Here is a 12,247-nt window from a genome sequence, read left to right as displayed (position 1 = left end):
AAAGAGGAAAGCGGTATGTTTGAAATGTTTTGGACACCATATGAGCAGGATTTGTGTTCTTGACCAATTATATCTTAATTATAGTGATAAAAGTTTTTATTAATTGTGTTGAAATGGTGAATCTTGGCACCAGATCATAAATTCCTTCAGTAAACTAGCATGGACATAACATCAGTAAGTGCCCTGGCACATATTTTTGTGAGGTTGGTGATTTTGTGGGTAATTAAGGCCATTATAAATATATATTGAGTCCATTTGTATGTTCAAGCACTGTTGAGCCAAAGCTCCTATCATATTTTATATCCATAACTCCATTATATCAGTAACTAATATACAAATGTACAGCAAAGAAATAAAAAAAAAGTTTTACATTAATTTTTATTTTTATGCTTAGAAAGGCTAAAATTACCGTACTCCGCCACAGGCAGTGATGGCTATTTAATGGAGAGGTATACCTCTCTGTGCACACATCGTACATTTTCCAAAGATTTCCAGAATTTTTGTCCTTTCTTGTGATACAGACAGTAATACTTTTCTTCTGTGTACAACAACTGCGTTCCTAAAGTGATTTCAAACAAACTTCACACAACTTTTGTTATCAGGTGCACTCTGGTACATATTGTCTTGTAGGAGTTTTGTGATACAACCATTGTCATCAGACGGAAAAAGAAACTTTCTTAATTCCAAATTAGCAGACAACAGGCTATTCACATCAGGAATTTTATGAGTAAAGATAACCGGTTTGGTATCTCACTGTATTAAGAGTATGTAAAATGGTCTAACTTATGGTAGGTTTAACAGTTAATTTAAATATCTTTAATGTCAACCGATGTGTTGAAGTTTATATGGAGACGAAGCTAAAAATTGGTGTAATAATTTTTAAAATCGGACATTAGATCGAAACAAACTAGTGGTTTAAACATGGCTTAATTTATAATATTTTACCTTAAGAGATATCGATTTTATTTGAAGATAATGGAAACAACTCTTATTTTTTCACTCTTTACATGTATACCTTCGTTATTTACATAGTACATATAGAGACTGGTAATGGGGTGTACTGTCTTCTTATTTAGAATAAATAACAATAACAACAACATTTTCTTGATCTTTTTATGAATCTGATCACAAGTGTGTGCAAAACTGTATCATGAAAACATATTTACAACAATAACTAAAATATAATTCATTATTTGTATAGTAAAAACCTTAACTGGAAAATATTTGGTAGCATTTTACTAAGTGGTATTACAGTTCAATGTAAAATATTCTCCTATTTAATTTAGATTAATTTTAATTAAACTTTGGCATAACATTTTTAAGACTAGCAACTTTGAAATAAACAATTTATACATCATATGATGAAAAACAAATGGTAAATGCATTTCAAAATTGCATTTTAATAAAGTAAGTTATAAAAACATGTTGTAATTAAAAAAATGTTGGCCTGAAATGATAAAAAAAAAACATTTCATGTAGCCAGTAGTGTTTCCATAATAAAACTGCTGTTAAAAAATGTTAAAAGTATTTTCTGAACAGGAAATAAAATGTAAGGTTAAAAATATAAGGCACACATATATCCTGATATGTTTGTCAATACAAAAACTTAAGAATGTAAGAATTTCACTTAACCTTTCACCTGCTGAATTTCTAAAATGGACTTCTGCTGAATTTCTTAAATGGACTTGTCCAGTTTACAATTTTGGACCTGTCCATTATCAATTTTGGGGATATCAAGATGAAAATTTAAAATTGCGTCTGCCACCAGTATAAAGCCTCGTCAGACTGTGTATGTTCAGGCTGGCCTGGCCTTTTACTGGTACCAAAGGACACAAACACTTTTAATTCCAGCAGGTCAAGGGTTAAAGTCCATCTTGAATAATAAAGATATTACTACAACAACACATTCATACAATATAACGCACAAATCATATCAACATTAAATACACCTTTCTATATGCAAAGAATTTAGATATTGCACACTATCTCATGTTTGTGTATTTTTTATCCTAACGACATGCATGATGAATGTACAACATAGTAAAAATTCCTTTTAATAAAAATTGGCAACAATTGTTTAAAAAAATTAAAAGCATTTGATTTCATTAAAAATGTTGAAATTAATTAAATGCTTCATCAAAATGATAAACTGTTTTGTGTAGTTTTCTTACAATGTAGTTTTTTGAAATGATTCTAAACATTAAATATTCATTTTCAAATAATACTGGTTTAGACAATTTTAAAAGGAAAATTATCTGACCATTTGCCTAAGCAAAGCTATTTTACCAAATTGAAATATAAAAAATTTCCTTTTTCCAATTGCTTTGACAATAAATTTCTGATCAGTTCTCTTGAAACAATTTTTGTTCTAAATAAAAATGGTTCAAACACAAATTATATCTTTTCTTATGTGATACATCAATGAAAAAGTTCTAGACATGATTAACTTTGAATAGTTCATACAAAATGCTACAATGATGATTTGATACAATATTTATACATTTAAAAATATAATGCTTTAAGGCTTGGTGGTGAAAGTGAAAAATATTGTGTAATTATTATTTAAAAATCTAATGATAATAAAAACTGGGATTCTCAAGTTTTAAGACTACCTATAGTTGGAATGTTTCAGCAAAATAAATTCCTGAGAAGTAGAAAATAGACTTTCATCTTCTAAAAGATCACAGAATTTCCTGGAATCGTTGATGAAATAATAACTAAGATAACGCAGTAAATATGAAATCCTACACTGATTAATATTTAAGACATGTCTTGTTTACTCCTCAATTCATGTAGTTTAAGATACAGAGTAAAAATAATGAAATTATATATATTCTAAAAACTAATTAAAAAATATATTATGATACAAATAATTCATATATTATCAATGTTCCTGTACATTTTCCCAGTACATTACGTCTTAAATGTTAACATTTTACAATCTAAGCTAATCATCATTAAACCTGATTTTTGTTACTGCCAGCAATAACTATTGAAAGCTGAAAAAGCAAAATAATATTGTATAAAACCAAAATATCAGTAAATTTAATGAATGGTTGAATACAAGTCTGGGTAGTAAAAAATGTACATAAAGTGAATTAAAATCTGAAATAAAGTTGGTTGCACTTAAAAACGTATAAAGCAATTTACTTATTTGTAATTTGCAGAAAAAAGTCACATGTTCTAAGCTTATCATCATTAATCATCATTTGATCAATAAATCTTAATAATAACAATGACGATAATAAATTTCTGTGAAAGTGCAAAATCTTGAATAAACCCTGCTAAAAATAGCAACAAAATATTTTGCTAGGGAATATTTAACTCTGTTCACGAGTATTATTTCTGTTTGTTAATTGACAGTGGTACTCTTTTATTAAATAAAGAAATGCAGGTATAAAACCAATCGAATGTCCCCTTTTTTAAAGTTTACTCTGTATAATTTATTAAGATATATCTACACCCTTTGTTTTCTATGAACTTATTTTTGAAAACATTTTTCAAAACAAAGTTAGGGACTGAAACTTCTACACAATTAAAATCCTAGCAAACCTGTAGTTCCATGATTTTTTACAAGTATTCATGTTTTTCTTTTTCAACACATCTAACTTAAACCAAGTTTTAAAGTCAATGAATAAATATACATTTTGTGGCTATTGTCGTAATCTAAACCAGAGTAGCGCAGGCTATAAGAGATCTCATGTATTTGACAAAAAATTTTCATTCGCCAATCAAACTCCTTAGATCTTTGACTGATCGGAGTGAAGTGATTTATAACCTCCAGGCCTGATCAAACTAGTATTAGTGAAATGCTGAAAACTTACGATGAAAACATGTACAAGATATGTAGATAATATGATAATAAATTCTTATTAAAAAAAAAAAAACAAAAAAAAAAAAAAACATGTACAAGAAAAGATCACACAATTTCAATTTTTTTGGGTGAAAATTTGTTAAAGCTTAAGTTTACACAAATAAATGCACTCAGTATTTCATACAGTGACAAAAAAATAATCAAATACAACAGCAAGAATAACAACAAATGGAATAGATAACATATTGAACACATCAAACCCAGTCCTGCTGAATTTTTTAAAAGGACTCGTCCAGTTTGTTGTTTTGGCATCGTCTTATTGTTGATTTTAAACAAAACCCAGATGATTATCAAATAGTATAGAGCCTGGTCAGACTGTATAGCTGTGCAGGTTAGATTGACTTGAGACTGGTGCTAAAATCAGAATTACTTTCTTTACAGAAAAACGAAAAATGACATAACATATTAACAGGCTGTCAAATTTCAGTTCTTGTTGCATTCTAAGAATTGTGCATCATTTGGAAAGAGTAAGTTTGAAAAGTATGGAAAAACTTAAAATTTCAAACTTTATAATTTAACTGACTTGTGAAATAACTATTTTGTCTCATCTTGGGGACTCAAAAATGTTTGTTTTAACCATTTAACCAAGGACTGTCAATTTAAGTCTGTGTTTTAACACTTTTGCTCCTTGATTAAACAAAATCAATAATAAAACATTTGAGCCGTGCCATGACAAAACCAACATAATGGGTTGGCAACCAGCATGGATGCAGACCAGCCTGCGCATCCGCGCAGTCTGATCAGGATCCATGCTGTTCGCTATCAGTTTCTTTACTTGTTATAGGGTTTGTAAGCGAACAGCATGGATCCTGATCAGACTGCCCGGATGCGCAGGCTGGTCTGGATCCATGTTGGTCGCAAACCTTTTATGTTGATTTTGTCATGACGCGGCTCATTTATATTTTTCCCATTGAAACAGAAATCATAGTTTACCTGAAATACAGGTAATATTTTCAATAGTTAAGATAAATACATAAATGAGACATGCTGATGGAATTGTGCTCTGTAAATAAATCTTTATATAATAATAAGGCAAAGAAATAAAAAACTTATCAATAAAACATAAATCAACGAAAAATGAAAGATGCGAGTTGGAAATATGAACATTATGCAAGAGTGTTTGGATAGATCTAAGGTGATAAAATGACTTTAAAAATGAAAACACAAAAATGTAGGTCTTATATACATATAGACCTTTAGACAGAAACTCTATAAATATTATGTCGGCACATTAGGTTTGAAAACATATTTGACAAAGTTCTATATAAATAGACTGACTACACATTTCAAAATTTTAGTCTGTTTCTAAGACAACACATTTCTCAAAGTTAACAAATAAAAAGAAACTTCTGAATTATATTTCTACAGTCTATTTCAAAAATTTCAAAATTATCATATTTTGATAAATTTCTATAAAAAGAACAGGAGGGTTTCCACTGAAAACTAACTGACTGACAGAAGGAAGCTCTGAATGGAATTAAATTATAAATAAACAAAATAACATTATAAATTTGGCAAGATCAGGTACCTAAAACGTTTTGATTTACTATGCATGACTGTGTCATTGTTTATTTTTAGAATTATAATTACCTATACTATCATACTGTAGATCATTTCAAATGGTTCTACTGGTACAAACTTATGTACAATCTATAGCTTTTCCTGCTCAATATATATATAATGGACTTGTCCTGCTTTGAATTTGGAACAGTCCATTTGTAGTTTAAGGTAGCTCTGTAAAAATTTTAAAATTTGACTGAAAAAGAATAGACTGGTCAGTCATTACCAAACTGAATGCTGGACCGACTCTGTGCTGTTGACATTGGAATATATTTTCAACAAAGGGCATTAAAATGTAAGAATTTAAATTAACCTTATTTAAAAGATATTGTAATGTTAGCTTAAATAATATATTACACATAAGAAAAATCCCACCAAATCAAACATAAAATAGACAATACTGAGCCAATGTTTAACGGCACTTTACTGGATTTCATGATGCTACAACTCTAACTTACTTAATTCATATGATATTGATAAAACACATTTATCAGCATGAAACAAAACACCAAAGATTTCACATCGAAACAAAATTTAAAACTTGCCCACAACAACATGTATAATTTCACATAACATTATTCATTGAAAAAGTACACAAAAATAATTTGACATATTCATTTTGACATTTACATGTACAGCAATTTTTAACACATAAAAGTTTAAAATGTCATACGAATTTTTAAAACATCAAATTCATGAAGTCATTATCAGTTAAATTGCAACTGAATTCAAAAATAAGTATGTACTTTTGGTCACTGACAAATAAAAAAATTACAAACATTTTACACAAGAAAAATGAATTTTATAATTTTAAGAAACAAAAGAATAAAAAAATTAGTAAAATGGTAAGTTAAAAACTACATGTATATTTAGTTATACAGATTTTGGCTACTGAAAACTGAGTATTACTGTATAGAAGTGCACTTCATTTGCACTTAAAGCAGCACGCCTCCAGTTAAGTCCATGTATTTTTTGTGAACTAAAGTTGGATAAGCCATATTTTTTTAACATCTTTTCACTTTATTATGCTTTTATTACAAAAACTTTAATTTTCTTAAAAATAGAATGCATTTGGAGATGTTTTGAATGAATAGTTGAACAGTGCAGACCATTATCAGATGGTACAAATGTGCTGAGTGCAGACCATGGATGGCATGGATGAACTGGACGATCTTAGTCTGCAAAAGTTGCATGGGTAGAATCATCAGTTGCCTCTTAAAGACACAGAGTAAGAACGGTTCTATTAACAATTCTAAATGATATCATGATTGAAATTTGAAAGTTGAGCAGTAAATAATATAGCCTCATTGTGTAGACTGGCCTGGTGTAATACTGGTGATTGACACAGGCTTTGCAATTTTGGTTCCCAGCATTGTAATGGGTAGACAATGCTTTAAGCATATACAAACTGAAAAGCACCAAGAGAATTGTTACATACTTCTTTCATGAGTGAATCTAGATGAAATGAGCCGCATCATGACAAAACCAAAATTGTGCATTTGCGACCAGCATTACGTTGGTATTGTCATGACACGGCTCAAATAATTTATGGAATCAACAAAAATAACTTCTTCCTATTTTCAAAAATAACAAGAAAATCACACATGTTCAAATCATTTCATAATAAAAAATACATTGTATGTTCTGAAGATTTTTGACCTTCATTTTAATTTTAAATTATTAGTTACTATTTTCGTTTAAAACATACTAATTCAACAATCTAAATTCACAAAAAATGTGAATTTTACTATAAAACCCTGTCTAGAAAATTCCCCCCTTACTGTTTGACACCTAAAATTAACTTTTCTCCAGTATATCATAATTGAATTACAAGTAAATTGTTTAAGGCCCCAGAACTGTCACAAACATAAAGCCTCAAATGTAACAAGGGTACAGCAATAAACTTAACCAAAGGTCACTGTCACAGAAATAACCAAAAACATTTTATGAAATAGTCACAATTTTATATATAATAGTTCACTTGTAACAAACACCTGAGAACTGTCTGTATTAATTTCAACTGAACATAAAAGAACTTGGTTATAATGTGTATATATAACAATGAAAGACAGAAACTAATGTCACCACACAGCAATTAGTGTGGTTTACTATTATGTCTTTCTTTGGGACGTGAAAATGGATCACTCATCTAAAATAAAATAATTCTAAACCTCTATTATATATTTGGTTTAAATAAATGAAAACACTTATATGATAACATGTTGTTATACTACATTTTTAGCGAAAAAAATTTGAACTTACATGAAACGTGAAAAGTTACATCATTACATGTTTGTCTGGAAAGACAGAATGGACAATTTGTTGGAGGAATAGGTGTATAGTTGGAATGGGAAAATAATGTACATTTAAATTTTCATAAAAACTGTATAAAACACTGTCTTGCATTTTATGTTTAAAATGAACAATTTAAACTTAACTTAAAAACATGATGGAAGAATACAATAAAATTTGATAATTCTCCCTGTGTTATTAAAACCTATTGTAAGTTAAATAAAGGCATTATGTAATCATTTATATAATATCATATATAATTTGAAAATCAGCATTTCTTTTGTATGATGGCTGTTGAATCACTTTCTAGATTGAATGTCTGTTACTCCAGTATCAGTTTGTAACAATCTATTTGATTGGACGAAAGTTTGTTTTTCTATAAAGTTGCATCTCATTGGTCGACCTGATTATGTATGAAGCTTTGTCATTGGTTGATTGTTATCTAATACCCAACTCTATCTCCACCCATCCGCCCTGCAACAAAAAGAAAAGGTAATAATTTCAAGAAAAAAAGACTTGTTTCAATAAAAGTACATAGAACTGTCTTCCAAAATGCTGAAAGACATTACGGTATATCTGCTTTACTCAGAGAGAACTTTAAAGCATGCCAATAGTGGAATGTATCTCTGAAATCCGTATTTATCAGGTACCGTATTATTAATTGATAATATTCTATCACATGTGAAGAAATTATAATACTTGATGCCATGAAAAACAAGAAAAAAGTTAGTTTCTTTCTTATGTGTAGATCTAATAGGTTGTTAATTTACTTATTAAAGAAAAGATATGATTAGATATAAAAGTTTTATAAATTTTCTATGTATGTATCGTCTAGCACTATGGCCTACAATAGAACACTTCTTAGACTGACAGTCTTGTGAAAGCAAATCAGAATTAACATATATGCTTTACTTAACTGTACCACCATCTCCAATCAACACTTGAAAAGGGATTAAAAGTTAAGTTTACTCATACTTGGCAGTTATTTTAATATTAAACTAAAAATGTTTTATCCCATATAAAATTGGTGAACATTAATGGGTACATGAATTCTTATAATATAATTGTGCTTACTTTGCAAGTTCAAATACCGGTATATCAAGTAAATGTGTAAGTTCATGCAATATTAAAGGTAGCATAAATTACTTCTTATTTCATTTAATAAATCACTTATAATTCTTACTAAATCCCAAATGTTAATATATAATGGTCATCTTTAATCAACAATGGCCAACAAACATTAAATCAATCAATGATTTTTCAATATTTTACACATTTGTATGTGAAAATCTAATTGTGAAAATCTATTACGGTAAGCTCACTTTAAACAGTAGCAACCACAGCATTGTAGCTAACTTCTATTTTTAGCTCGTAATTGCCAGACCAATTAGGAGAGGGGATTGGGGGTGCAAGTGATTTGACAAGGCCCTGGTTATCATTCATTGGTGAAGGGAATGCAATAGGAGTGCAACATGGTGGAGGTTGGGTAAAATAGAGTGCAATGGTGATATAAATTTACGACAATTAATTCTTAGATTGCTTGATTCTGGAGAAAAAAACATATTTATGCACTTTTTTTCCATTTCTAGCTAATGTAAACTAAAACATTTATGCTATTTTTTGCTTAGTACCACCAATAGATCATTTCTATAAAGTTTCATCAAAATCAACATTATTAATTCCTTATTTCATCACAATAGACTCACTCTGGAAATACAAATATGTTGGGTTTTCCCAGCCAATCTGGGGGTACCAGAGGATATACTGGAAAAACCTACATTTGCCAAAGTTCCGGATTACAACTATTGCTCAAATGGATCAGAAGTAGGTACCATTTAACCCTTAACCTGCTGAATTTCTAAAATGGACTTGCCTAGCATCCTAACATTTTTCTGGGGACCGTTCATTATAACATTCGGGGATATAAAGATGAAAATTTTAAAATGTTGGCAAGCAAGCAGTACAAACCCAGGGCAGATTGCACAGACCTGAGGGCTTGCCTGATTCAAGGCTGGTGGCAAAGGGTAAAAATCTGGTTTCAGCAGGTTAAGTCTTAAAGCAGGTTGATGGAAAAGTGACGGCCAAGGAGAAGATAAAATGTGAAAAGTAAAACTAGCTTTCTACTTTCCAATAACTACTGTTGTAGCTGTAATGAAATGTGAAAGAAATGTGAAATGAAATGAATATAAAACAGACTTTTGTATTGTTATCTATTTGTCTAACAGAGTACAATGTATGTAGTACAATTTAAGTATACTTGCTTACACTTGTAGTACATGGTTAATACCGCCAGTGAGTTAGTATAAGAATTTAGGTTATATGTTAAAGTGTATATCAATGTTTTGAGCTTATATGTTAAGGTGTACCGGTTTATCAATGTTTTTAGATAAATGCACATATATCTTTCTTAATCTATATAAAAACTGCATGGATATATTAGTACATAATGTAGTACCATTGGTGACAAATGCCTCCAGTTATGTGAGCAATTTACAAAATTTATAATAATGATAGAGGTTGAAAACATGTGACAAATTTTTCAATTTAATTTCCTGTATTATCATATAGCTCTTAAAAATGCTTATTATATACTGTTAAACCAATGGCATAAAATTTCATGTTTTGCATTCAAAAAAACAATGTTGTGGGGTCGTAAATTTTTGGGATTCAGGCACCAGGTAAACAAACCTATCATGCTGCAAACTTTTGTGACTTTTATGGTGCAAGTGAGTGAATAAGAATACTTTACATTATCTTGTGCAAAATTTGTTACCCGAGACTTGATTTCATAGTTGACCTGATCCACAAGTCCATGAAAATTAATCCCACACGCTGCAGCCACACATAATAATGATTGCACAGTATACACATTATGTAAAAAAAAATGAGTATAATCACTTAGAATGCCAAGCTGCAAAAATGCCTGGCCTATACAATTAGTATAAAGTTTGGCCGGCTTGTGTATTTGTAATGTCTGACCTGCTTGTACTCAGTAAGCAACTAAATTTTGCTAGGCCAGCTTGTATGTCTGTAGAGTCTGACCTTCCTATACTGAGTAAGCAACTAAATTTTGCTAGGCCAGCTTGTATGTCTGTAGAGTCTGACCTTCCTATACTGAGTAAGCAACTAAATTTTACTAGGCCAGTTTGTATGACTGTAGAGTCTGACCTTCATATACTCAATAAGCAACTAAATTTTGCTAAAATTCCTTATGGTTTGTTCACACTTCAATAGATGGGCAACATAATTGTACATATTTTCAGTTTGTGTATAATTATGTGTAACTAGAAAACAAGTAACATATACAGAAATAAAAGCTACATGCAAAGCTACCTAGAATACATACATTTCTCTGAGGTAGAATAACAGAATAACATTGTAAAAATGACTAGAGAGGAGGCCTTATAAGCAACAGCTAGTTGACCTTTAACCTGTTGGAACCGAAAATAAATAGCCTTTGTCACCAGTATTAAGTAAGGCCAGCCTACATATACTTACATGAAGTCTGACCAGACTCTACACTGTTGGCTTACCAACATCAAATTTGCCTCATGATATCCCTCAAATTGATAATGGACAAATCCAAAAACTGACACAGGTCAAGTCTTTTTAAGAAATATAGCAGGTTACTGTAAGTGTTCAAAAGGGGAATAATGGTTTCACCATAACACATCTGAATTTATGAAATAGACTTGTCATCCTAACTTTAATAACAACTGTTTAAGCACTATGAAAGCTCACAGCGTTAATGTGTTGGCTGAACAAAATTTATAGTCAGGGGAGCTCAATATTTTGATACTGACATCTCTTAAAACTAATATTTGTGTACTGTAAATCAGGTATTTTTGCAGGGCCAAAATTTCGTAAAATCAACATTTTAGACATATTGAGAAAATTCCTATTTTATAGTATTTTAATTACAGCAGGATTTGTCCATTACAAAAATTTAGCAGATAACAAGTTTAGCAATTCTTTAATATTATGATGAAATTAATGTGAAAGTCTCAGGGTTATTGAATACTATACTAGTCTCTACATTCAGAGAAATGTTCTTCCCAATGTGATATCTAACCACCCTAGCCAATATGTACATGAAGCATGCAAGACATAATGTGCAACAGAAAACATTTTCTTAACAACACAGAAAACAATGACACAGTTGAAATTTCTAAATGTGTTTTAAATGAATAGCTATATTTTTTATAGCTCTACACAGCTCACTTAAACTACAGGACAGTTACTGAAATACAAAAAATAAACACAGCAATTTAATATATATATTAAGCGTATATAAAGCACTTTAATTAATGTTGATTAATGTTTATCTTATGTTTATTACTCTAAAATCCTATCTTCTAAGCAGGCAGCCTGCTGCACTATTTAAAACTGTAAGACAATGAGATAATTATCTCCTTAACCCATTTACACTGCTCTAGACTTAATTGTTTTTCCGCTGTCACTCGCCAATGGCCCCAAATGTGACATAATATTAATTTCCTCCAGCACGGTAGAAACAGTCCA

At 30.1% G+C, this 12,247-nt stretch overlaps 1 protein-coding gene across 6 annotated transcripts in view; it reads right to left on the bottom strand.

Moving 5' to 3' along the window:
- Positions 1-1,095: 1,095 nt before the first annotated feature.
- The window catches only part of LOC132743165 (prominin-1-A-like), a 68,439-nt gene continuing 57,287 nt past the window's right edge, over positions 1,096-12,247 (bottom strand). For 4 of the 6 annotated variants that reach the window (XM_060731695.1, XM_060731721.1, XM_060731701.1 and 1 more), the window contains one exon: positions 1,096-8,200. In XM_060731695.1, the coding sequence (XP_060587678.1) occupies positions 8,169-8,200 (32 nt within the window). In that variant the 3' untranslated portion in view covers positions 1,096-8,168. Of the gene's footprint in view, positions 8,201-9,743; positions 9,873-11,689; positions 11,967-12,247 lie in introns of those variants that run through there. The other 2 variants (XM_060731707.1, XM_060731713.1) reach the window with 2 other exon arrangements.

Source organism: Ruditapes philippinarum, unplaced genomic scaffold, assembly GCF_026571515.1.
Source record: "Ruditapes philippinarum isolate M1 unplaced genomic scaffold, ASM2657151v2 ctg1226_1_1_1_1, whole genome shotgun sequence".
Classification (NCBI taxonomy): domain Eukaryota; kingdom Metazoa; phylum Mollusca; class Bivalvia; order Venerida; family Veneridae; genus Ruditapes; species Ruditapes philippinarum.
Note: the sequence above shows the minus strand (reverse complement) of the source record. Positions and strands in the feature narration are given on the sequence as shown.